At 37.2% G+C, this 27,985-nt stretch overlaps 3 protein-coding genes across 4 annotated transcripts; 1 reads left to right on the forward strand and 2 right to left on the reverse strand.

Annotated features, from left to right (window-relative positions):
* Positions 1 to 177: 177 nt before the first annotated feature.
* Positions 178 to 27,561, reverse strand: LOC118276669 (sprouty-related, EVH1 domain-containing protein 1). Of its 2 annotated transcripts, none has more exons than XM_035595094.2 (12): positions 27,250 to 27,561; positions 19,951 to 20,081; positions 16,666 to 16,784; positions 15,606 to 15,774; positions 12,990 to 13,027; positions 7,660 to 7,789; positions 6,456 to 6,550; positions 6,026 to 6,125; positions 5,522 to 5,624; positions 4,746 to 4,857; positions 4,005 to 4,096; positions 178 to 3,563 (listed from the first exon to the last, which is right to left on the reverse strand). In XM_035595094.2, exons 1-12 carry the CDS (start codon positions 27,267 to 27,269, stop codon positions 3,419 to 3,421), a joined length of 1,254 nt encoding a protein of 417 aa, XP_035450987.2. In that variant the 5' UTR covers positions 27,270 to 27,561; the 3' UTR covers positions 178 to 3,418. The 2 variants fall into 2 exon arrangements, with proteins under 2 accessions (XP_035450987.2, XP_035450986.2); XM_035595093.2 differs by having other exon boundaries at positions 12,990 to 13,078; positions 27,250 to 27,479.
* LOC118276670 (uncharacterized) lies at positions 7,995 to 10,120 on the forward strand. Its single transcript, XM_035595095.2, has 3 exons — positions 7,995 to 8,483; positions 8,693 to 8,889; positions 9,094 to 10,120. The coding sequence occupies exons 1-3, from the start codon at positions 8,353 to 8,355 to the stop codon at positions 10,068 to 10,070; spliced, it is 1,305 nt and encodes a 434-aa protein (XP_035450988.1). The 5' UTR covers positions 7,995 to 8,352; the 3' UTR covers positions 10,071 to 10,120.
* On the reverse strand, positions 10,110 to 12,245 carry LOC118276668 (uncharacterized). Its single transcript, XM_035595091.2, has 2 exons — positions 11,859 to 12,245; positions 10,110 to 11,682 (listed from the first exon to the last, which is right to left on the reverse strand). The coding sequence occupies exons 1-2, from the start codon at positions 12,018 to 12,020 to the stop codon at positions 10,327 to 10,329; spliced, it is 1,518 nt and encodes a 505-aa protein (XP_035450984.2). The 5' UTR covers positions 12,021 to 12,245; the 3' UTR covers positions 10,110 to 10,326.
* Positions 27,562 to 27,985: the final 424 nt, after the last annotated feature.

The raw sequence follows: 27,985 nt of genomic DNA on the forward strand, positions 1-27,985 counted from the left end.
TTGGGCGAGACGAGAGAGAGTGACAGACTTTTACTGACTAAAACCACCCCATTCCTACTTCTGCCCTTCGAGCCGGATCCCCGGTAAACCCGCTAGGTAGTCCGCAGCTCCGAATTTTAATGTAAGTGGGGTAATAATTCAGAAAGAATTATTGAGAGTTTAAATGAAAAAACAACGCACATTTATGTACGATTATTTATTTCATATTTTTCAATACATTTATGTTCATTTTAAACAACCATATCAGGCCGTGCTTACGCACAAACCTTCTTTTACACATAACTTTGGTTTTTAATCAAATTTGATACCAATACGCTTAAAGACACTAAACACTGATTTTTAATTATTCTTAAAATTTACTACAGTAAATATTTAAAGTCTCTTCATACAACTAATTAGTGATTGATTGCGTCAACCTTTTTTGATGTTTTACGTTAAAAAACAGTTAAAATACATTATTTTTTTTATAATTAAACATTGAATACATTTACTTATTTTGATACAATATTAAAGTTTCTCATTTTTACGGAGTAACAAATTTTTACGAAAAAGGTTCGGGTGTTCGCTGTAGAGAAGTGTGACACTGGATAAAACCGGTTTTTTAAACTTGAAACTGTATTTTGCTATTTTAAATGTAAACGATCCTGACGCATTCGCGACTGTGATCCAAGGGATCGCAACCGCAAATCGAAATATAAAATCTTGTGTAATTTTCATAAGTGAGCCCTCAAATCTTACGAAAACTTAGAAGATTTTATATTCATATCCCGTTAAAAATATTACTTTAATAATTTGTAAATGTTCGTTTGAGTGTAACACCTCATAAACAGATAACCGGAACCATTTTCGTGAATACTTCTCTTATTTATAAATATACAAAAACATTTTGGTCATTTTATTTTTTCGAATTCAAACTAAAAGGAATATTTTTTTAGTGAGAATGATTTTTGTTTTTGAAAAAATACTGATCCATAGACTAGACAACATTAACTTTGTACGGTGAACGTGTTTGTATGTTTGTGTGAAGTTTTATAAAAAACTTTTTTTTTACTTAAACCTATGCAGTAGACATACATAATTACTTGAAACATTGATATTATATTTAATTTCAACCAACTGATTAATGTCAACTATATTATAACACTAATAATAAATATGACGCTTTGTTTCAATGACATTACGAATATTAAAATTTACAATACACATTAATTTTTATTTTTATGATAATAATAATTATAGAAAAATTACAACTTTGAAAAAAAAATGCCGCTGTCTAGGTAACAATACTACCCGTATTTTTCAAATAAATCTAATTTAAAAAAGAATGCATAATCTTAGTACAAATATTTTTAAAAGATCTAGCCTCAATTTAAATAAATTGTTAAGAAATAAACAAACGTTAAACATTTTTTTTTAAAAGAATTTAAATTTAAAACATGAAATTTAAATTTCAAATTTTAAACATTTATTTAAACTTAGGCTAGACAAGTAAAGAAGCGTTTAAAATGTTAAATATATAACAATGAATGGGATATGTTAACATTTTGTATATCATATACTTTGTAATGATTACATCAATCAATAGAAATAGCATATATTCTCGAACAACTCATCACAAATAACAAATCCAACCATTTTTAAATAACAATCATAAATTTTAAACTTTTTAAAATCAATCCTAAGTCATGGAAGACAGAAATTGTAAAAGAAAAAGATTATTTAAAAACACATATTTATGGCACAATATAACATTTTAAATATAAATAGTGTTGGGCGTTTAAATTAAAAATTAATAAGCTAAAATGTTACCCAACACTACGATTCACATCAAAGACCATGGCGAATTGAATTAGCCCAATTCGATGCGAATTTATTTCGCTAAAACACCGAATAAGTCTTACAGTGGCAACACCGTACACAGCAACACTATAACTTTGACACTGGGTATAAAAAAGCGAAAGAAAAAAATTGTTGCCACCCTCCAAAACACGTTTCGTGTCGATACATCGACATTGTCACTTCACTGTTGCTCTCAGTGTTGCTATCATGAAAAAATGTCTTGCAACACTGGCCACTGGCTTTGTTTTAACCACGTTCCTTTGCGTTACGAAATAAAAATAATTAATACTATAGAGGTTTTAGCTTCTTGGGTTGTCAGATCTAAAAATACGTACATCTATGGGAAAGATTCGCAGTGTTTGTTTTTTTTTCTTCTTGTGCATGTATATTAAATAACACTTATTTAATAGAAATGAATACTAAATGGCCAAAATGGCGCTTTCTATCAAAATACCACGTTTTCTGGATATTTTTTTTTTCATTTATTGCGAGTAGTGTTTCACATTGTTGTGACCGATCTTATCGAACGCCTCAGCGTGTTATCGATAAAGGAAATTTAGTAGCGATTTTATATTTATTATTATTTTTTAAATAGAAAAAACGGTTCGATGTGTTTCCTTTTAATAAATAATTTTGGTTCATCAATCTGATGCATTTATATCATGATAGTGCCTTCGTTTTGTCAACACTTTTCCTTTATTTCTGTCATGTATTCCTGAGACAACATATTAAAACACAATCTTGTAGACATTGTCTCAATTTATTTTGTATTTCCACATGACATATACCATCTTTCTGGTTGAGAAAGCCATGCTTTCATTCCTTCCTTTCTATTCCATCTATCTGGTGAAATCTGTTTTCCGTATATCCATTTGTTTGAAGCGGTGATATAGTGAACCGCTTGTCCGTTCGTCTATCTCCGAATATTTTGCCCCCGCTAATGTTTTTAGATTTTTCCGCACTTTTGACACGTTACTCGCACTGTTCTTTGTCCATTTTGTGGTTGGTCGGGTTAATATTCTTGTATATTTAGAAATTTTTAATTATTTTTTAACGATATTTCGTTCAGCCAATGTTTTTGTCTTCATTTCTTGAACTATATTTTTATAACCACAAAGTACAATTGTAATTACAACCGCAATCTATATAAATATCGCATAATATCTTCAAATATTAAACAATATTTAGGCAAACTGGGATTATGACGAAGAACAGTGCATACATAATGTCTTCTTCACTTCAGATGTTCAAAGAAGATTTGCCTCGCGTCTTGTACACAAGTTGTTATGATTTTAGTGCGTTTTTTTAACCTCGCGCCTTACACAGGTTGTTAATTCCCATTAGGTATACTACCCACGCTTTCAACACAGTGTGCTGACTGCTTCGCATCTTATTCAGAATGAAAAACACTTTACTGACCACTGGGTATAACCTGGCACCTTTATACAGGCTATTGAGGGGTACCTTGCGTTACACAGGATGTTTTAACGTTCAGTTTACGACCGGCGGTGTAACCTCTTGCCTTGTATATGTGTTATGAGTAGCGAGGTTGGCGCGTGGCGCGGGGTTTGAGTCCCGGCTATGCGGGCGCGACGTGCGGATGCGCGGGCGCGTGCATGCCGCCGGCGGAGTGCGCGAGGCGCGCGGCGGCGTGCAGGCAGCGCAGCGGCGGGTAGCACCACAGGCACGGGACCAGCACGCTCAGCAGGCTCACGCCCATCCAACTGGATACGGGGACAAGATGAGGCATTAACACACGTTGTCATGATTAAATACAGACAAGAGATCATTATTTTGGAAAAAAATTAAAAGTAGAATTAAATGTCAAACGACAATATATAGTTTCGTCTAAAAATTAGTAGACTTTATAGAATATCGATAAATTTTCCTTTATACAGTTTTTACAGTTATATGTATAGTTTTACAGCACAAATGAAGTATAATACATTAAACTTATTATCCAATTTCAGTTTTCTATAACTAGTAATTTAACCTATGCATTTCTATCACTACTGTAGTCACCCAATTAATAATTATAAGATTTTAAAATTAATATAAAACAATCTGACACTTTCTCACTCATATAATATACTTAATATTTCTATTCAAATAATAAACTCTACAGTTACAATAGATATTAACAACAATAAGAGTAGTAAACATACCGTTTAGCGCAGGCCTCGTCGGGCGGAGCGCACGCGCAGGGATGTAACGCGAAGTCGCCCTCCGCGTCCGCCATGCAGTGGTACAACATGCACTGCAATGTTCATATACACTTATAAACATACATACACTGTTGCGACGATGGCTCAGTAGGTGGAGTAAATAATGAAGACTGTGGACTGTATATTATGGTATAATGTAAATAAGGACTGTTACAATAAGAACGATACGAACGAAAAGAATATAATAAGAATTGTAAGCGCGAGCGCGGGGTCGTTGACGCGGCTCACAGCGGACTATCGAAGCGCGGGAAGCGCGGGGCGGGCGGCCATTTGCCGCGCGCGTCGTCGCCGGTGGCGCCCTCCCGCACGTAGTTGATTTTGTTCGATTTGTAGCCGCGCACTAGGGACACGATAACTGATCGCACATAACTGGTACAAAATGGGGTAACATCATAAAATAAAAATAAAAAATTGAAAGTCTAAGCCAGGCATGATCACCTGCTAGGGAGTGAACTCCTTGCCGGAGTCTGTGTTTCCTGATGGGTATAACCTGACAACGTGTCTTCAAAGCTAGAGTGAATAGGTTGCTTATGGGCAGACGTGTTCTATCGTAGGCCTGCATCATCACTTACCATCAGGCGAGATAGCGCCAAAATCGACACATTAAATAAAAAAGCGGCCAAAAGTCGCGTAAACAAAACAATTAAAAAGTAAAAGTATATATTCATATGTGTAGTTTACCTGCGCGCACTTGATGCACGAGACGCAGTCGATACACGATCGGAAGCAATCCGGAGCGAACTCGCACGCGCCCGCGCGGTTCGCGCTCTCCAAGTACCACTCGTGACAATGCCTAAACAACGCAATACAACTTTATTAACGATCGGTTATAGTAAGGGTACATATAGTATTAGGGTCGGTTCAATTGACGTAAAATAGTCGAGCGTATCATCGATCGAGTAGTCGTCTGGCAGTTTTTCAATAAATTAATTGTCTGTTCTGGCATGCGATCGATAATAACACGCATGTTCCGTCAGTATAAACCGACCCTTAGAAATCCTAGTTCTGCTTTGCTTTTTGACTCGCGTTTCTGAAAACTGGATGTGAGATTTCTAAGATCTATACAAAAAGTTAGACAGCGAAACTCACAAAAGGGTTACAATTGAGAACAAGATAATCAAGTTTTTAACGGTGTTAAATTCTTTATCTATTCTGTGGATGTTAATGATATTACTAATTAAAAAATGATTTAGATAGGTTATAAGCGCTCAGAAAGTAGCACATTTAAATGTGGACAATTAGCAACGTGTTTGTAGTATCAGACTACATGTTGGCAAATAGAGAGAGGGCGTAATTTGTAACGTCCAGGCATCCCGTTAAAGTGCCACGCAAATAAATATGTTCACGCAAGAGAAATCAAGTTATGACGATCTTCTCTTTATATTTGCTTCATGAATAGGCCCATAACAATCGAATTGAGTCCTAAATGAAATAGTTCTTATGAAAATAAGACAGACCTGCACTTGATCCGCGCCTGGAATGTAGCCTCCGCGGGCTTCTTGTCCGGCAGCGGCGGCGGACCGCTGTTGTAACCACCACTGCCGCCCTTCTTCATCGACCCTGGAATATAGAAAAAGTTATGTTAACATTTGTTTATTCAACGAACAAAGATACATTACTCTTCATAATGAGATGTAGTAAAGTGGTTTCTGGGTTGGAATCAGGACTGTTCATATCAACCGTATAAGCTCAACAAGCTCACAACTTTTGCCTGCAGAAAGTTAATACAGAGAGGAATGGCAGGAAGGTAGGGAGGCCTTTGTCCTGATATCCTTAGTCCGAGATTGCTTTAAGTTAAGTAATCGACACGAGAGAGCGTTCGGCGCTCTTATTGAATCGGCCCGAATTCGCCAACCAATCAGAGCCCCGAACACGCTCTTGTTTCTATACAACACAACAAAACTCGAACTAAGGCTACTGCATTGGGACGATAAAACGTTAATAAGTAGTAGAATACTGACCGGAGTCCCGCTTGAGTAGCGGCGGCTTGGTGTTGGGCGAGGACATCTCCGAGCTGATGGTCGCGCTCGCACTCACCGCCGGGTACGTGTACTCGTGCACCTGCACAGACATACATTAGCATCAGTTTGTAATTATCTACTGAGAAAAGACCTCTTTTGATACGTAGATACATAATTCTATCTTTATTATCTATCTTTGTACCTAGTAAATTTTTGGTTCAGTAAAATGAGGATGATGACGGGGTTTAAATTAAAGATATATTTATTCCTCAGTTAGGTACCTAATGAAAAATTATTAGACAAGTATTTTAATTTTGTCATATAAGATAACAATACTTAGATATAATGAATCAAAGTTTAAGAGTTAGCAAATACGTCATTTCTACGTATAAAATGTACATAGAAGTGAATAAGAGAGTGTAGTACTCACAGCAGACAGATGTACGTAGGGACACCGTTCGATTTCCGGTTCTTCCACCGCGTGCACGGTTTCGTCGAACTGAGTCTCGTACTGCGTCAGTGAGTCTGTAAATATCATATACATACATAGATTAGTAATTGTGTAAAATTAAAAAAAAAACATGCTCCAGAAAATACTGCTGTTCAAACATATTTGCACCGAATGTTGCGAAGACATAAATTCAGCATTTTTAGTAGAGTCCGACCGAAACTGGTTTTCCAGCCGAAACCGAAACCGAATATTCGGCCGTGGCTTTAGTTTCGGCCGAAACCGAAACTCACGTGGTCATGTATAAAATTACTTAGAATACTGAAATTTGGTACATTTTATCGATTATTCTGCATTATTTCAACACAGTATATTAATTTTCTTGTAATGATTTATTATTTAATATAATATAGAAAAATATTAATAATATTTTTATTATTTTTTTTCAAATAAAGTTGTCACAGCAAAATGTTTATTAGTTATTAATAATCAAATTACGGCGCACGACAATGGCCGCCAGCGGCCGCCAAAGCGTTGCAGCGAGAAACGACGTTAGGCGAGCATGCACGACAACTTCCGAAATCAGTTTCGGTTTCGGCAAAAATTTCGGCCGAAACCGAAATTGTCGCCGAAACTTGATTTTTGGCCGAAACTCGGCCGAAACCGAACTTTCGGTCGGACACTAATTTTTAGCAGACAAGTTTCTACTTTTACTTAAAGTAGAACCTTGTTTAGGTGATTTATAGATATAGTCTTAAACTTTTAGGGTCGGTTCATATCTGACGTAGAATCAGCGAGCGTTTTATCAGTTGTACTGACGTATCATCGGTTGAGTGTGAACGGTCACGTGTTTTTCTAGACATAATCTGTTCTAGCGTTAAGCGACCGATAATACGCATTTTCCGTCCGATATGAACCAACCCTTAGGTTAGCTATCAACGTTGCGTCATTTGACGAATGCATGCATCCTTCACAAACAATAGGCGGCCTACAAATGACAAATGCTTGCATCTTGCTTAGAAACAATGAAAACTCACGAAGCGCTAATGCCAATTCCGCCTATCGCTTTTGTACAACGCGGACAGTTTTTTTTATGGAATAGAAGTCAAACGAGCAAACGAGTCACCTGATGGTAAGCGATCAGCGCCGCCCATGGAAGGCTTTAGTTTACAGTGGGTATATGTACCTGAGAGCGGATGCCTGGGCAGCGTGATGGCGGAGAGGATGGGCGTCTGCGTGATGTCGTCGGGCGGGCGGCGCCGGCTCGCCGTCGAGTTCTCCGAGCTCGACCGCGACTCGCACGGCAGGTTCAGACACTGGATGCATTGCAATTCAGTTGTTTATAACGTTCATACACTTGCATATAATTATTTATTTATCATACAGTATGTTAACTAACAGAGGGCGTTCCTTTAAACTCTTTAATCTATATCATTAATAGATTCAAATAAAAATATCAGCAAAGAAAAACAAGCAATAAATTGCAACGTTGCCTTCCTTCAACTACGCGTGGTGAATAGGGAATATGCATAAAAAATAAAATGGCCTGATTTTTTTTCCCTAAGCTTTTAAGGTCGTAGTATTACACTCAATTCGTTATTTCCTGATTTAATATGCATTTAATTATTTAAAACATAAATCAAAAAGTGAAAAATTTACGCGCGTAATTCAAATTTGTAAAACGCCTCGTGACGTCATAGGGCACATTATCGTCCTGTCAGTCAGTCACGTGTACCAACTCAACTGTCTGTCAAAGTGTCAACTCATGGTAGAGGTACAGCTTGTGTTTGAGAACTTTGAGAGAAATTGGTTGTATTGCTATACTAGCTTAGTTTTCTAAAATATAAATATCAAGAAATATTAAGCGTCATCAATAGCAATGACGGACAACGGTTTTGTGAAAGCACAGTCGGATAATCTTCCAAAAATAGATGCATTTATGATGACCACATATTTTGCGTCAAACCCAGATTTTACATCTGCTGAGGTTAAAGGAGTAAAAGCTGCAAGGTAATTATTGTCAAACATGGCATTTTTAAGCTAGTAAATCTGTTTTTATGCATACGTGCACTTATTTCATTATTTCCCTAAATATAACCTCAAATGTTGTTTACATTCATTATACTTTATTAAAACACGTATGAATTAGATTATACGATCAATCGCATGTTTTTATGAGAGTAGGTAAGTAAGTAAACCTAGATTATTGTTTATTACAGATCTCAACGAGAATCATACGGCGATTCAGCTGTAGGATATGTACAAATTAAACGAGAGGGGAACTTATGTGTAGTGAAAGCTCGCATCACACCAGAGCACAATGTTCGTCAGAAGTCATACGCAGTACAAGCTGTATGTGATGAAGCTGAAGAAACTGTAATTTCTGTGGAATGTCTGGATTGCGCAGCACACTTAGGTACAATCTCTTTTACTTACTTTGTGTTTGTGGCTGATGATATACTTGTTATCTAAGTAAAACTCTTGACAGTCATAGGTCATGTGTAACCATAAAGATTGTCAAATTATTATGAAGTCAAGAACTTATAGCAGCATTAGGTTAACCATTACTACCAGAGTGATATTATTGTGTAAGAAAAATAATTTTATTCTTTTGTTTTAGGAGGATGTAAACATGCTATTGCATTTTTAGCATGGCTTCACCGACGTAGTGAAGATCCTCCAAGTACAAGCATTGAGTGTTATTGGAAAAAATCCAAGCTTTCTTCAGTTGGTACTAGCTTGAAGTTTATTAAAGCAAAAGATATTTGCAAAGCACCTAAAGTGAATCCCGCATCAAATTCCTCAAGCACTGGCAATTTTTTAACAGTGGTAAAAAATAATTGTGTGAGTGTTGGTGATACAAATAATCATCTGATGAAATTTTATCAATCTCCAAACAATGCAGAGAGACTGTCGATCCACCATTTAATTCTTGCAAGCAAGACTGCAAACCCTGTTGAGTTTCTTGAATATTGCAAACTGGTGATGAGTACAGAAGCATGCGAACAAGCCGAATTGATAACTAAAGATCAAAATGACTGTCCATTATGGCATGAACTAAGATATGGAAGAATCACAGCTTCTAAGGCATATGAGGCTGCACATTGTAAAGTTCTGGATGGTTCCTTAACGGAGAACATATTGGGAGCAACCAAACTGAAGGATACAGAAGCTATGAAAAGGGGGCGATTTTTAGAAAGTCAAGTATTAAAAGAAGTAGAGAAAATTAAACAAATAAAAATAAATAAGTGTGGCTTAAAATTAAATGCGGCTCATCCTATAATGGGGGCTTCTCCAGATGGGGAAAGTACTATGTACAGCATAGAAATTAAATGCCCATCATCAGAAAAAGCGTTGAGCCGTTATATTGACAGCAATAGTGAAGTGGCTCCAAAATATATGGCACAACTACAACTTCAGATGCATTTTGGAAATAAAAGTAAGGGTCTTTTTTGTGTTGCTGATAACAATTTTGAAACCTCTAAGAAAGTTAATATAATAGAGGTGGAATATAAAAAACAACTGTGTGAAACGATAATAGAAAAATGCACACTGTTTTGGCATCAAGCCATTTTCCCAAAAATAGGTAAATTTTAAAAACATGTACTTTTACTTTATCTGAAATAAAACAATTAATGCATTCTTAATTCATTTTTTTATTAAAACATCCTGAATATTTACCAAACCACATGCCAATGTTATTGCATCATCAATGACAGGTATTAAATTATAGTCTACACAAGCATGAGGCAGTAACATATGAAACTCTCTTAATCTATTTATTACACGTTCAACATGAATTCTCAAAGCTGCTATTCGTTTTGACTGCTTTATTTCATCTTTGGTGCTTGGGTTAGATTGTGAAACAGAAGGTGGCCGGACGAGAGTAGTCTCTGGCTCCCAGTAAATGTGATAAGTCTTTGAACCCTCTGTCAGCCATAACTGCTTTTTTTGGAGGTAAACAGTCTAAGTAGCCACAGTCTTGCACTATCATGACATCTGTAGCTCTTCCACCATATCCATCGGATATAAAATTAATCAACCCATCTGGTGTACATGAAATTAAATACTTTAATGTATTACATTTTTTGTACTGTGACCAAGTAAGTGATTGGTGGACTGGATCGGAAGGTTTTTCAATCTGGATTTCAAAGCAATCAATAATAGATATAACATTTGAATACCTCGCTCTGAATGATATAGGTAAATTTTTATATACCTCCGTTGGTGTTGGCCACACAATCAAGTCTTTCATTTTTGATGCGATTAAAGGTAAACTTTTATTGAATATTCTACTGATAGTGCTCTGTGAGTAGCCAAAATGTAAAGCAAGTATGCCAAATGATTCATTTAACTTCAATTTCTTAAGAGTTATTAATATGTCTACAGTTGGAAGTGGAATGTTTTCACTTAATAGTTTTATTAAATGATATGACTGTTTAGGTAATCCTAGTAACATTTTGGGTTCTCTATCTATGGCACTTAACATACTACTGCGCATTACATTTTTAAAATGTTTTTCATCATCTGAATCTGCTGATTCATCTTGCACACAATAACTTAAGTCAGATGAGCTACAGGGTTCATAATCATGAGATATCTGTGAAGAAATGGACGAAATAGATGTTGTATCCGACTTAGTAGGAAATAATTTTCTTTTTACCGCAGCTGTTGCAGGTTTTATTGGTGAAGTTCCAATATTTTGTGATGGAAGGGGAACAGGAGATAAAGCTACATTAGTCTTCTTTGTTGTTAAATTAACTTGAACACTTTTACTTCTGAAGTTTGGTCTCTTATTTATTTGCACACACTTGTCACTAAGTAAGTTTTCTGTATTAGTAGAGACTTCAACATGGGATGTACGGGGCTCTATTACAGACACATCCATAACAGAGGTACTAGGCCTCTCTGGATCATTTTCACAGCCTTGAATATAGGAAGTACTTGGTCCGGCATCACAATAACTTGTTTGTGAAGTTTCACGTTCTAAAACATTTTCACTGTTGACTTCAGGTTCGGGGAGAGATTCATTTATTAGTGATAATCTTTTCTTCTTAGAATCATACATTCTCTCCTGTGGTGCTGGAGCATTTCGTTTTTGGCATTGAAATTTATGAGGCATAACTCCTTTATTTAGGAATAATTTAACTTTTTCGCCTTGTTCCTTCATGAGCTTGTATTTAATATAATTTACTGTATCTTCTTTGATCTGAAATAAACACAACACTTGGTGAAGCATCTTAGGATAAGTAGAAATAGCTCAGATGAAGAATCTTCTAACATGTTATGACATTCGTAAATAAGGTTACGAACTTAAATAAAGTTCTGTAACCTATGGATTTCTAGAACACTACAAGATGTTATTTGGCCAAATATAATACTTACATTAAAATGATCTTCACAACAATGTAAACGCGATATTGAAGATACATTATATTCTCTTCGCATAACCTCACACCATTGTTTACGTATGTTTGGATCTCTCGGAACAGCAAAAAAAACTTTATCTGGTGTACTTTTTATATTGTTAGGACACATTGGTACCATGCAATATCTATAAAATGGCTTTTTTCTTCTTCCATGATTATTACGCGTGTTGTTATCTATCAAACTCTCAATGTAAACAATACAATGACAGGTGTGCCCTATGACGTCACGCCTCAAGCGCGCGAGAAATAGGAGCGTTTGAACTCGTCAAATTAAACCACTATTTTTAAAATTTTATAAAAAAGTAATTACTACTCTTACAGCTATGGTTTATTTTTTTTACATCAAAATGAAGTGAAAATTGAATTTAAAAAATAAAAAAATTGTCTGCATATTCCCTATTGGTGAATATTAATATAAATTTTATGGTTTGAATGGTAATATTGTTTAACATGTATGGATGCTATACTATTGCGGGTTAACGGTTACTGTATATTAAACATTAAACACATAGAAAGCCAACAGCTGTACAATTTGATTAAAGCATGTGGTATAATATGACAAAAAGTAAACAAAACCAGGTGACTCTATTGCCGGGATCCAGTATATGGCAATAGGCTCACCTCCTATTACATGGGACTTATAACACAAATGGTAAAAAGTGTGTGTACATTGTATAGCGGGATTACGTGTCGTAATGTGCACCTCTGCCTACTCCTTCATGGATAAAATCTCTGCATTAACATTTTCGATATTACTTGTATGGAGTATCTTTCCGGAGACAAATGACATTTTTTTACCGGTTATTACAAAGTTAATGTTGAATTTAATATTATTATGTACGGTAGTGAATATAATCATCTTCTAGAACAGTGGTTCCCAAACTTATTTGGACTACGACCTATCTAAATCAAGTTCCCGAACTCAAGACCCACATTCAGAGAATTAAACCGATACCAATAACATGAAAAATAAAATACAGATCGGTTGATTAGTGCGTCTTCTACAGACAAGGCCCACTAAAAATTCGCTTGCGACCCACCAATGGGTCGCAACCCATAGTTTGGGAAACCCCGTACTAGAACTTACCTCGAAGATATTAGATTCCTCGTCCTCTTCTTTCGGCGCTGGGTTGTGTTTTTTGTACGCGTGAAGTGAAGGCCAGGCGCCACCCAAACCTATCACAATATTACACACGTGTTTACTATGGGACCTTATAAACAGTATAGAGCAAACTTGTGTTATTTTTTAGTAAAATAAAGCATTTTGTTAGTATGTCTTTAGTTAATCTTTAGTTATTATAATGTAGCAGATTCTACTTTGTTTTTATTTCTTTTTTTTTAAACATTGCCCCACACTAGAATTTTCTCTTGTGTTGTGGGTGCGATTACAAACATACAAGTTCACATACACATGACACCCAGACCCTTTGAAAATATATATTTTTTTATTGTCTTGAATATTTGTAAATTTTGAGTATAATAAGTAGTCACAGAATTTAGTTCAAATGTTATTATTTATTAAATACTTGTTTTAATGTTTTCTTGAGTGTAAAATACGTGTTTCATGATGATTTGCGATAATTAGTAATAAAAATAAACCCTTTTACTTTTATTTCGTCATCTAGACACTCATTTTGTTGTGTAGCTACAGTTAGAAATCTAAATAATGTTTACATTAAGCAACTGAACAGTTACATGTCTACTTTTACATATTATTAAGAAAATCATTGAATATTATTATTATTTTTACTTTCTTCCTGTCTAATCCCAAAAAGAAGCGTATCTTGAGAATATAATAAGAAACTCACCGTGTAGGAATCCAGTATACGGTAGAGGAGGCAAAAGAAAGCACATTAGATAAATTAGTTCCACATTATATATTAAACATCGAGCGACAGGATATATAGCGGACTACCAAGGACAAATACGTGCAATATTACTAAAGATATACTTGTAACCTTTAAGTGTGGGAGAGCCATGCTTCGACACGTATGGGCCGGCTCAACCAGAGTGATACCACGGCCTCACAGAAAACCGATGTAAAACAACGCTTGCGTTGTGTTTGTTGTTACCGGAAGCCTAACTAACCCCCCCCTTCTAATCTTCCTAATCCTTGATACCCCAACAACCCTTAAATTCCAAATCCTCAAAGGCCGGTAACACACTTGTAATGCCTGTAGTGTTTTGCGAATTTTATATGGTTCATCCGATGGCAAGTAATCAGCGTTGCCCATAACATAACCTTCTAGCAGTCATTACAAGGTAAGTAACCAGTGTTTCATCTTGAGTGAATACTAATATTTAATTTCAATTAAAGCATTAACTGCCCAAAAGAAAACTGTTGAAGGCAAATTCTCCGGTAAGCGTCGGTCACTAGTGAAGACAGTGAGGTGTGGCACGTAATTATTAATTTTTTTATGAAATAAGTACTTCTTATTTGTATTTTTATTAATTTATGCACGTTTTTGTCCTTGTAATGTATACTTAAATATAATATTGCGAACAGCGGTATGCGGTACACATTATAAATAGTAGAATAAAAAGAAGAGATGTCATAACTGGATTATTTTAACATAATGCGTGATAATATATGGGGAGCACGAGACGGTACAAACCACGCCCCTCTCTATTTTGGCATATAGTGGCTCCATACTACTAAACGTAGCTAATTGTCTACATTTTAATGTGCCACGTTCTGAGCGCTTATAACATATGTCTACATAGAGCTTTTTACTTATAATATCATTGGAGGCGGCTGATTTTTTATGTCATAGTGGACAACCACATTATGGCATCTCCTGCCCAAAGTACTTATATATATTTATATATATTTTTATACAATAAGTATTAGTAAATAAAATACATAATAATTACATAATATTTGAAGCAGATATGTACACATACATAAGTACGTAGTTTCGGCACAGCCAAAGCAAATATAAAGCTCAAGGTTTATTCTTCGGTAAAAATTGAGAAAACCAATTAATTACAGAGGATTTTTTTAGATTATTAATAATATTTCTTAGTGATTTATGTCGTCAAATTGTCCTTAAATTCTTATTACTTGAAAGCATGCTTTCAAGCTGCGGACTGCCTAGCGGGTTACCGGGCTCGTAAAGCAGGAGTAGGAACAGAATGCTTTTTAGTCAATAAGAGTCTGAAGAGAGAGTCCTCTACTCTTGCCTCGCGGGAGAACTAAATGGATGAGTTTCGCCGCTCAAAAAAGGATTTTTTTCCTTGACTTTCGAAATATATTTTATTGTTTAATTCAATTGATAGTTTAACCTGAAGAATAAACCTTTTTCGTCTTATTATAAAACGTAGACCAAAGTCAGTGAGCATTTATGTGTAGTCGTTAAAATATCATTGTAGCTTATTATTGGCCAAAATTATAAGATTTTTGATATAATCTCTATTGAGTTTCAATTACGAGCTTAGCTCATCTTAGCTCAATCCAGAGATTCTGGAGTAATTTGGACTTGGAGAATCTGTCACCAACCTCAGTTTTATAACAAGACGTCGACCAGAACCCTTAGTACGAGTTTGTTTTACATTGAATGCAAACGGAACGAGACCGCTATCGGTGTTCTGATTGGCGGGTGCGAATGAACCCACCAATCAGAGTGCCGAACGTGTTCTCATTTCCATCTCGTTAACCGTAAAGTAAACTCGTACTAAGGGTACAGAACACACTACGGCTTACCGTCGAGCAGTTCTTCGATGGCGGTCCTCACGCCCTTGTCGAAGGCGCGGGCGTCAGCAGCGGTCTGGAAGGTCAGGCCGAAGCGCTTCTCGTCCGTCACCCAGTGGTGGAACGTGGGCATCACCTTGTTGTACTGGAAGTCTTTCTTTATAGTGCATTCTAGGACTTCCTGTAATTGTTAGAGAGATATGTGGTTAGAGTATGAAGATTGAGATTTGTGGGAGGATTGGTGTTTTGACTAAGTTCGTAATGTCTCGTTTACGCACGTATATTAATGTCCAAGAAAAGCTGTAGAGCTTATACTTTTTTTTTCTTTTTTTTTAAACGTTGCCCCACACTATGATTTTCTCCTGTGTCGTGGGTGCGTTTACAAACATACAAGTTCACATACACATGACACCCAGACCCGAAACAACAATTTGTGGACACACAAAGAGTTGCTCCGTGCGGGAATCGAACCCGCTACCCGTTGCGCGGCAGCCAGTTGCCCAGCCACCGCACCAACCGTGCAGTCAATTCACTAGTAGTCACTTTTAAATTAGCAGTTTAAAACTAGTAGTAGTTTCGAGTCACAGAGGGACTCTTCATCATGAGCAGCGTGCGCAGTGGCGGTGATGTTGCGCTGTCTACTGGTAATAATGGTAAAACTAGTAGAGCTTTTCCCCATTAATTTACGTGAGGTAATGGTGATTTTAGTTAATTTAGTATGTCTCACGATAAATATTATAAAAATATCGTAATATCTTGTCGATATAACGGTAACTGGGCGCGATTAAAATGTTATTAGTTTTTTTTCGTTTGCAGAAGGCTTTGTAATAGTATGAAGTTTTTGGGAGTTATAACATAACTGGTAAGATGCTTACCTCTTTAGAGAATCAAAGGCGTGATGTTATTTTATAGGTATTAACAACGTTTACACTCTGTGTAAGTTATCCGGAGCTTCGGACTAGGATTAGGAACGGGGTAGTTTTTAGTCAGTAAGAGTCTGACACTCCCTCTCGCCTCGCCCAAGTCATTGGATGATTTTTCCCCCCTTAAAAAACATAAGTGATGAACTTACCAAGCCATCGCTGATGCGCTTCCCATGTATAAAGTATTCGTGCGTAGGTGCGACCGCCGCGACTACCGTGGATGTCGATGTACCGGGCACTGCCATCTCACCATTACTCTCGCCCCCAGCTGGAAATACAAACACATAATATTATAAATTTATTGAAAAGATTAATATTACCGTTTATATAAAACTAGCTACTTCCGCGCGGTTTCACCCGCTCTGCTCGGTTCCTATTGATCGTAGCGTGATGTGTTATAACCTATAACCTTCCTCGATAAATGAACTATCTAACACAAAAAGAATTATTCAATTCGGACCAGTAGTTCCGGAGATTAGCGCGTTCAAATAAACAAACAAATAATCAAACAAACTCTTCAGCTTTATAATACACTCAGTGGCACGGAAAGTGGCCCAAGTACGTTATGTTGTTTATTATCAAAATGAAAAGTGATATAGGGATTTTTTGTTGTTGTAAAACTTAAATGTTTATTTAGATCTTATATGCTAACGTTTAATTAACAAAAAAGTGAGGTAATTTTAATAAAATTGTACAAAACCAGAAAAGGCACGAAACTTGAAGTTTTAAAAAAATGATTTTCAAATTAAAATTACAAATTAAAGCTATGGTACTTAAGATTAAATCGGGTATTTCCACCCCTGGGTCTGATGACCGCCTGCAGGTGGTCAGGCATGCTGTGGATTATGTTTTTAATGTCCACTTGGGGTTATTCATCCCAGACGGCCATCAGAGCGGTTTTCAGTTGACCGATAGTCTCTGGAGGGTTGGGACTGGATCGGATGCGTCTTTTAAGCATGTCCCAGACATGTTCTATGGGTTTCAGGTCTGGGCTTCGTGCTGGCCAATCCAATTTCGTGATTCTCACCTCAGATAGGTAATCATCCCTGTATGAGGTCAGGCATTGTCTTGCATTAAAATGAAATCTTCGCTACCGAGGAATGCCACGAATGGTAAAATGTGTTCTTGGAGGATCTCTTTAATGTATCGCACTGCTGTTAGACGACCAGCTACGACTACCAACTCTATGCGTGCGTCTGAACAGATCCCTGCCCAAACCAAAACTGATCCACCATGGAAACAAACGATTTGTGTGGTCGTTATTGGCAGAAACCTCTCCCATTGCCTTCTTCACACACGTTCGCGGCCATTTGGAGCTCTTAAGACCACTCTACATTCATCTGTCCACAGAACTTTGCTCCACTGCTCATGAGTCCAATTAGCGTGTTCGCGAGAAAATCGAAGTCGAGCTACGCGATGGTGCCGGAGCAGTTCTGGACCTCGAGCTGGTCTACGAGCACTCAGATTCTGTTCCTCCATTCTCCTTCTTATTGTCCGCTCACTTACGTTGACCCCTCTTGCCGTTTGTAGTCGCTGCCGAATTTCAACCGCGGTAAGGAACCGATTTTTCAAAATTGCGAAAACCATAAATCGCTCATACCGTGCTGATGTACACCTAAAACCACCACTTTCTGGTCTCCTCGTGTATAGGCCAATCTGATCGTATCTTTTCAAGGCGAATCTTGGTGTTGTACGCGGTACATTTAAAGTTTCAGCAATCTCTCGCTGCTTTCGCCTCTAGCTCCGAAGCAAGACAGCTTGAGCAACTTGAGCTGAACTTAGGGTCATTATTTTCCAGTTTTGGCATCATTAATTATTGCAGATTAAGAAGAAAATAATCAATAAAGATTGAAAGCACAATCATTTGATTATCGAAGTTTAACTTACCGGTGTTCTTTTGCGTTCCAATAGCAAACTAACGTTAAGCGTTACAATAAATAAACAAATGAACTTTGTTGTGCTTACTTGAAATTCTCATATGCGATAACAAAATCGCCTGTTATCCGTCTGTTTATGTTTGGGCCACATTCTGTGCCGCTAAGTGTATTTGTATAGATAGAGGCTAAATGAGCACACATATCACCAGATGGATAGGAGTCGAGCTTCTCCGGTTTTAAAACGGATCACGAGAGAGAAATTAGCAGGATCAACGCGACTTTGATGTATTTTTTTTTTATTGAACACACAGCATTTTTTATTTCTTAAACGAGCAGACGTATCACTTGATGGCAAGCAATCGCCGCCACCCATGAAGTCTTGAAACACCAGAGGCGTTACGAGTGCGTTGCCGGCCTTTTAGGAGTTAGGAATTTAAGGGTTGTTAGGGAATCGGGGATTGGGAAGATCGGGAAGGGAGGAATTGGGCCTCCGGTAACCTCACTCACACAACAATCAGGTATCACTCCGGTCGAGCCGGCGCATTCGTGCTGAAGCATGGCTCTCCCACACTTGGTTTTGGTACTGAGTTTCATGTTAGGAATCGGTCATCGTACCTAGTTACCTAACATGTAAACATGTCTGTACATTTTAATACAATCTAACATCATAACAGTGGTTACTATAACCACAACACACAATACCACTTTAAATGCGTAGTAGGGTAACAATAGGCTAGTTTGGACTTGTAAGGAGAGTCATTCATTAGAATGAATCATTAGTTGCATAAGTAGACTTGTGCAATTAACATTAAGTTTTTAAGTAGGCTAATAGGGAGTTGTTACTGGTACTTTGTAGTGGGTTCGATGGCCGAGTTATGTTGTGGTTGTTGGTGGGTGGTTGAATTCTATTTTTTTTTTTGTTGATCAACATCAACACCCTATAAGTCTACTGCTGGAGTAATAGTCTCCTTTACATAAAGAGAATTGGTCATAATCTTTACGTTTAAAAGCTATTACAAAATACAGTTTATTAGCTTCAGGTATATCAGAGAACGCTACTGTTGCGTGGTCTATGATTTTTTTATGCTTAATAGGATGGCGTTTGGCCCCTATCTCGCCTGGTGGTAAGCGATGATGTGGCCGAAGATGGAGCACGCTGATTGAGTCTCTGATGAAATGTGTACTCCCTAAAGTAGGTCCTTGCAAAACCATGGGAAGAGTAGTCGATGGTGACGAATATATTGCACTCTACCGTCACCAAACGGCTGGAGGCAGCGAAATAGACCAGAAGATATCATTACAGGAGAAGAAAAAGAAGAGGTTCCACTTCCCTCATCCTGTTTATCGTCATCATCATTATAAGAATAAGTCTGTCCTCACACTCATTTTGGCTCTCCATGTTATATTAAATCAAATCAATTTTATTTGCTAGAAAAGTGATACATTACAGATAATACAATATTTTTGAGATCCTCACATTTCACCAGGTCAGGTCATTAGGTCATTAATAAACATTCATCCATATTACACACATGGTTTAGTAGTTATTATGCTCACCTGAGGCCCTATGGGCGCGGGCTCGCTTCCCGACCATGACATCAGCGAGCCCGCCGCCGCCGAGCGCCACCCAGCCCCCGGTGCCCTCGTCGCGGCACATAACCTGTGCACGCACCCGCACCAAATAGGCACTGCAACAAAAACATCACTGTTATACAACGTGTAACAAAAAGGGGTATACATATCAAGTGCATGGTAGACAACATAACAAACGATACGGGAAGGGTTTTTAAACTTATGTTTTCATGGAACGAAGTTATAAATTTTTCCAATACACGAAATTCCAGAAACCGAACATCAAAATTAGGTTGATACAGGTACTAGGAGATCAGATTTACAGAAGAAATGTATCGTAATATTAGCGAGTGACCCCTGTAGTGTTGTGATACGTTTGTATGATTTAAAATCAAGAACCATGCGACACCAAGTATTTGGTACCAATTTTTTTAAACGTATTTTGAGCTGAAACTTTGTGTAGAGATTCTATTCAACCAGTATTCTTCAGTGCTTCTTGATGTATATGGGTATTTTGTTACACGCTGTATATCATCATCATCATCATAAACAGATTAGAAGTGCCCACTAGGCCTCTTCTGACAAAAATGTTTGAGCATTAATCACCACATTTGCTCAAGGCGTTTGTGGTTTAGGGCAACAGACGTTGTAACAGACGTTTGACGTGTCTGCCGGTCTGTAATAAGTGATCATCATAAACAGCATATAAGTGCCCATTGCTGAGCAAGGCATTTTACTAGAAGGTTTGAGCATTAATCACCACACTTGCTCACGGTGGTTGCAATAGTGCAACAGACGCTATAAAAGAGGTTGGATGTGTCTACCGGTCTGTAATAAGTGATCATCATAAACAGCCTATAATTGCTTACTGCTGAGCAAATGCATCTTACAGAAGATTTGAGCATTAATCACCACACTAATTGCTCAAGGCGTTTGCGGTTTAGTGCAACAGATGCAGTAAAAGAAGTTGGATGAGTCTGCCTGTCTGTCCTTAATAAGTCAAGCTAACTATTTACTTTTATGTATGTTAATAATGAAACAGTAAATGTATTGTTTTCTAAATATAAATACTTTTTTAACCTACCTGCCTAATCATACCAGGTAAAATAATGTTAAAATATAATATCAATTGTTTTAAACTAAAGATATTATCGAAAACGTATATTCTATAATGGATTAAACTCAATGTAAATTAGCTAACAATGACTGTTTTTAAACAAGGCTTCCCTATTAATAGTCAGATCACCTATGCACAGGACTGATCAAGGCAAATCGGCTACAGGCAAGCCTGTGTCAGACTGCGCCAGAAAGTCCACAATGAGAGGTTTTTTTAAGGGGAAAAATCATCCTATGTCTTTTCTCGCCTGGGTGAGGCGAGAGGAAGTGTCACACTCTTAAGACTCTTAATGACTAAAAACGACCCCGTTCCTACAGCTACTTTTCGAGCCGGAGCCCCGGGAAACCCGCTAGGTAGTCCGCAGGTCCGAAAAACAGGGAGAGATGGCTAAAGATCATGAGGAAAGCAGCATCTGCGTCCAATACAAATACAGCCGCCTCAACGTGACAACAACCGCTCTGCCAAGAATGAAACGACAGAGAAGACCTTATTATATGAGCTTCGAAATACTTAAAATTGGTGAAATGTGGCTGTCACTATTTTTCGTAAACAAGGTAAGTCAATCGCTACAGAAAGTGCACTCGTGATTCAAATCTATCTATGTTGGTCCCTTAGGCCGCGTTTCCATTGACGCGGAGCGGGGCGGAGAAGAGCTTAGCGGTGCACGAATTGACCAATCAATGTGCTCGAAATCTCCGCACCGCTTCAATGGAAACAGCATGAGCGGGGCGGAGCAGAGCTGAGCGGATATTCATACAAATATACAGCGAGACGATGCGGTGCGGAGGACAGCGGGGCGGTGCTGTGCGGAGGACAGCGGGGCGGTGCGGAGCAGCGCGGTGCGGAGCGGACTGTGCTTAGGGATAGTGACACTAACACGACGCATGCTAACGTGTGATAGAGACATAACCGAGTACCGAGTATTGCCGAATAAGCACGAAGATTCACGAAGTAACCAAAAAGGGATGTCCAAGTAGCGTGTGTGAGGGTGTTGTTTAATCGATTTTCTTAAAATCGATTACTACGAAACAAATTACTTATCAAACAAAAATATATTTATTTTCAATGTTATATTGATGTTTGAAATTTTCTTAAACAGTCGTTACTCAAATAGTCGTTAATGATAATTGATATTCAAGTAAATCATAACTTTCAATTGAGAAAATACTTTCTTTTAGTTTTATTTTAATGTCGAAATCGAAATATCGTTAATTAATGAAAAAATTAAATATATTTGTAAATCTTATTTCGTTTAATATATCATATAAAAAAAAAACAATAAACTCTAAATAAAAATATCGATTGCGATATTTGATCGATAAAGGGTCTATTGTATTTAGACATGGGCAATCTCTCAATATGATTCCAAAAGTATGCTGCGCTCCGCCTCACACCACTCCGTTGACCATTTTTCACCGCTCTTCTCCGCCCCTCTCCGCCCAGCTCCGCGTCAGTGGAAACACTGACCATTTTTCACCGCTCGTCACCGCTCTTCTCCGCCCCGCTCCGCGTCAATGGAAACGCGGCCTTAGTCACTAAGGGCCTAGTGTATCTTTGGCTTAAGGCAATAAGTACCTACTTTCAGTTTTAGTATGGAAACGCATTGATTCCTTTTAATAACTTCCTGATAACTGCCTCTTTGGTCCTACTCCGGTTCTCGAATCCAAAGATTCGTTTAATCTTCGGCCGTAGGATTTATTATTTTAATAATAGAATTACTTGAAATAACGTTACATTTTTAATTTCATATCAAAATCTATTCGTTCATATTTTTTCACGAAAGTTCGCAATAAATAGAATTCTAGTATGCAATCTGCGAAGTTTTTTCGTTCGTTCGTTGAATTAGAGTAGGCCCCTAGGTAGTGTAATTTGTCAGTTTTTCTAAAGTAGCATTTCTTAGATGGAACTCGTCAAAATCGAAAAAAGCGAAAAATTAGTGTTGCATTGTATATGTGCATCTCTGTCGTTCGAAGATTAAAAGACATAACGCTATTTTATTTCTGTTAGATGTTGGTTAAGTAGTTAACTACTTGTCGACACTAACTAGAGTTAACATGAACACGCATCATATACTGCACTTAAATTCAAATTAACAAACATTCTTCATTTATCCTTTTAATCATTTCTACGCACATCTCAAAAATTGATCTTAAATCCTTTGTCATAAGGGTGGTATCAGTATGAAAGTATTCCATTTTGTTAGTGAGTCAGTGAAAACTCACGGAAATTGACCATTACGACGCTTGCTGGATGCGGTCAATTGCAGTGTAATGAATGGACTGCATACTGCACATATTAGTGTGTCACTGATCTCATGTTTTGTTTGTGGTAGGCGTGGTAGCTCCCATAAAGCTCTTCTGGAGAACAAATACCAGCGTAATTTGATTTCGGAGCTGCGGACTATGTAGCGGGTTTACCGGGCTCCGACTCGAAAAGCAGGAGTAGGAACGGGGTGAATTTTAGTCAGTAAGAGTCTGACACTCCCTCTCGCCTCGCCCAAGGCGGGAGAAGTTAATGGATGATTTTCCCCCCTCAAAAAAAAGAAGTGAATTTGATCATTGAAATTCTGAGGTCTGAGTTTTGATAGAGAACAGAATTTTCGTCCGAAGTGAAGAAAATGTGACAATACTAGAAAGATGTGCAATTCTATCCAGTAACAGTTCAAAAACATATAAACCGTTGAGTTAGTTTTAGAATAATCAACATTAAGGCTGCTTTCCCACCACAGATGTGCTATGCTAAGTTGCTGTGGATGCGTTTGGCTTCCACCACTCATATTTATTTGTACACATAGCATAGCACTGGTGGAAACGGACTCATCTAAACTATGTTTTTATATGGAAAGATGCGCGCTATGGATAGCTTCCCTACTATCGATACATCGTATAATCGAGCTGCGCATCTTCCTCGCACAGCTACTCATACATAGCTTAATATCAATGGAAACGATCACATAGTTTCGCAGCTTAGCTATTACATCTTTATAGCATAGCTACATAGCACATCTCTGATAGAAATGCACCCCAAGTAGTTAGTTTATACATAGGATTTGTAACACACCGCAATCTATTCACCCCCTAATAAGCACAGGGGATGAAAAAGGGTCCTATTTTTACTCTACCTAGGGAAATAGAGGAGTGACGAGTGTAGTCGACTACTTGACTATACAGTCGAGGTGTGCTTAACGTGTGCTTTGAACCACGCACTAAATAGAGGGGCGCTGCAGTTACACTTCAGTGCATTTAAAACGGGAGGGTTTTGTCCCTATTTGACGTAATGTTGCGTGTATATCGTTGTAAGGGTTGGGTAGATGTGTATGAAAGTAGATTTTTGCGAATAATGACTTAGCCTCTTATGGATTCTTGAGTTCTTCTACATAAGATTGTTGCTTAGCGAGCGGGATAGAGATCGCAGTTTAAAAAGATGCCATAATGTTTTGCACATTCGATGGGACATTGAGCGTACTTTTCCACCAGAGATGCTATGTTACGGTGCTGTAGATGCGTGTGGCTTCAACCAACCATATTCATTGGTACCCATAGCTAGCACTAGTGGAAACGAACTCATCTAAGCTGTTATATTTTTTTTATATGGTAAGATTTGTGTGATATGGATGGCTTTTCTACTATCGATACATCGCATACTCAAGCTGCGCATCTTCCTCGTTACATCTACTTTGCGGCGGAACTTAGTATCAGTGGAAACAGTCACATAGATTCACAGCTTAGTTATAACATCTCCGTGGCATAGGTACCTATAAAGCACATCTCTGGTGGAAAAGCACCCTGAGACTGTTGCAGCAAATTAATTGTTATCAGTTAAGTACTTTTTTTGAGAAGCGAGAGAATAGTATCGGACTTTTATTGACTAAAAACAATCCAGTTTCTACTCCTGCTTTTAGCCGGAGCCCCGGTAATCCGACAGTCGTCTGCAGCTCCGGAACTTGTAAGCACTTGAATGACGAGGTATAATTTTAGACCAGACCCCTGTGAACTATGATGGAGCTAACTGGCAAGAAGTAGAGTTACTTACTGCAAATACATCACTGCCTTTTAAGTTCTACTTTAAAGATTATTAGGAGTGATATTATCAGTTATGTTACTCTCATACAACAATCGTTTTTATTTATTCCTGTTATAGTTAGTTGTATTGTTTCATTTGGTTAAATTGTGCACATAACTAATAAGTATTGAGTTCTAAATTTTTTCCTTAAATACCAAGTTAGAGGAAAAATCTGCATATCATCAGATAGGATAGTTAAGGATAAACCTATGTATACATTAAGTTAGGCACTCTAACAGCTGTACTCAAGAGTCATTTAATGCCTACTTAACCCAGTCCTTAGCAATTGTTTTTGGAACAAAATTGTTACGAAGGCATAGTTTAAGTAATCATTAAATGTCTCTGAGTACGGCAGTTAGTATAAAAATTATACTAAGAACTTATAATCTGTTATGTATTTATTATCTGTGCATACTGCATAACAGATTACTGATCAGTTGTAATCTAGGTACCATAGTTATTGTCTAAACCTAACTATTTTTATTAAAAAAAAAACAGTCTAAGTAGTGGACTAATGCCTATTTGTAGTTTTACTTATTGCCTGCTAATATAATTATTTACTTCTACTAAATGCAATCTTATGTATGTAATGTCTGTCACAAGCTGATGATGTTTATGTGAAGATCTTAATTTCCCAAATAAGACCCATATAAGTGTCCTAACATTATTTAGACTGCTTTTTCTATAAGTTATGTTATTTTATGTTTGATATTATTGTACCTAAGTAGTTTATTTAAGCAAAACATGACTGTAATTAAGATCATTGTAATTGAAAAACTAAAAAAATGACCCGGGTTTCAAACCTGACACAAGTGGATATGTATTAAGTAAACTACTTTTCTATGTTTTATAGGTGTTTTGTTTATTTATTATTAAAGTGAATTACTGTTATAATACAAATAATTATCTTATTTACAAGTAACTATGGAGTAGCAATAAATGTAGATAATAATTAAACAGAAACCAGGTTTGGTTTAATCAATCAGTGGTTATAAAAGATATCCTAATATTAAAATCTGCAGATTTAATACATAATCTTTCTAATTTAAAAAGCTCAAATAAGTGAACTGAACTTAATTAGAAGTAACCATGAATGTGAAATTACTGTCAACCATAAATCATTATTAAAACTGTGTATTTTTTTTAACACTATAGAAAAATAAGGGGTGTTCTTGATTCAAATATTTAAAAATATTATTTGTTACTAGAACAAAAGCTACCTTACAACATTATTTACTTACAAAAATAGGGCAGGATACACAGATTTAGGTTTTATTTTAAATTATGATATAATATTCAATTATAGTTTTGTAGAATATCTTTAAAAATATAATATTCAAACCAGTTTTGTAATAGCTCATCTCAAAGGATATGTTAGGGGTTTATATTGGAATTTATTATTATAATTTGTAAACTTAAATAAAATTATATGTAGTTATGTAGTAAATTATTTTAAAAGCTCATGAAGCTTAGTAACTAAGGAATTTTGTCAGTGCCTATAAGATTTTTATTAGGCCTACTAAAAACATTGATCATCCAATATCATGAATTACAAGGCTATACAAAATAAGCAATAAATAAAATGTAACAGCAAATTCCATTACAGAAAAAAGGCGTTACTAAAAAAAACAATGTTTTAATTTTTTTTTTGACATATCGCACTGTCGAACTTCCATACAGCCAGTTTTTTATTTTGCGCGAAAAATACGCGAGCGTCATAGTGCCATCGATATAATGTAAGACAATTCATTGAGCAATACAGCTTGCTTGAATTGAAGTAGCTTCAAATGACCCCGAAAGGAGTTACCTACTTTAATTGTGAATGAACGAGAACTCATTGATTATCTAGCTACACTGGAGGACACAGGGTTGACCTAAGGGCGGCGGTCGCCACGAACATGTATGCAATTTTACATACACTTTAGCCCACAAAACCTATCTATATCGATTCTATAGCCTCCCAATTACTCATAGAACTTTAGAAAACACCATAAATCACATCACACATTCCATGAGCTATGGAAAATGGCCGGGGTAGAGCCCTACCTAGCCAGAACACGGCGGAGCACGAATCACAAAAACTGAGTTACAGATACACCACTTACTTTTCAGATGCCTCGGTCATGATTCGACACGTCGAATATCCTAATTTCTACTCGCCACTTCACAGATTTCACCATTTTTATGACATAAATACATCAGATTCACTTGCGAACCGTTCTTATTTCGGCCCTTTGTTGGGCCTCAGTGCGCTTGCGTCAATAAAACAGTCCGGGCGGGTTATTCAATGAACGCGGCGTGTTCACGCGACAGGTGGCGTCTCAGTCGCGCACAACTTTGGTATCCAGGCTCCCGATTGGTCCGTGCGATACTCTGTCACTTTTCCACCAATGACGTAGCTTGACACTCAATATCCACCAGTAACACCCCCGTCAGGGCGAAGAAAAATGAAAAGCGGGATTTTTAAAATATTAGGCTGCCGGCATTAATTTATTTGTACCCTTGCCCTAGGCTTCCCGATTTTCGATATACAAAATTATTTTTTTCAAAATTTCACTAAAAATCACACACAAATCACTTATTTCACTGTATTCTGATCGAAAATCGCAATATTAGCGGCTCGCGAGCGGAGAGCGGAAGTAGGTCACGCCGGCCTCGAGGGTTCGACTGTTACTGAATGAAGCGAGCCTCGCAATGGGCCCATCCCCGTTCATGCACCCGACCCATTGAAAAATAAATAGGTCAAATCATTGCAACGTGCCCTACATGCAGGTTGCCTGCACCATTCATAGGCGGCGCTTGCATACGGGCCCCCAAGTTCTATTTATAGCTGCTCTATAT

The sequence above is a fragment of the Spodoptera frugiperda genome, chromosome 17 (genome assembly GCF_023101765.2).
Source record: "Spodoptera frugiperda isolate SF20-4 chromosome 17, AGI-APGP_CSIRO_Sfru_2.0, whole genome shotgun sequence".
Classification (NCBI taxonomy): domain Eukaryota; kingdom Metazoa; phylum Arthropoda; class Insecta; order Lepidoptera; family Noctuidae; genus Spodoptera; species Spodoptera frugiperda.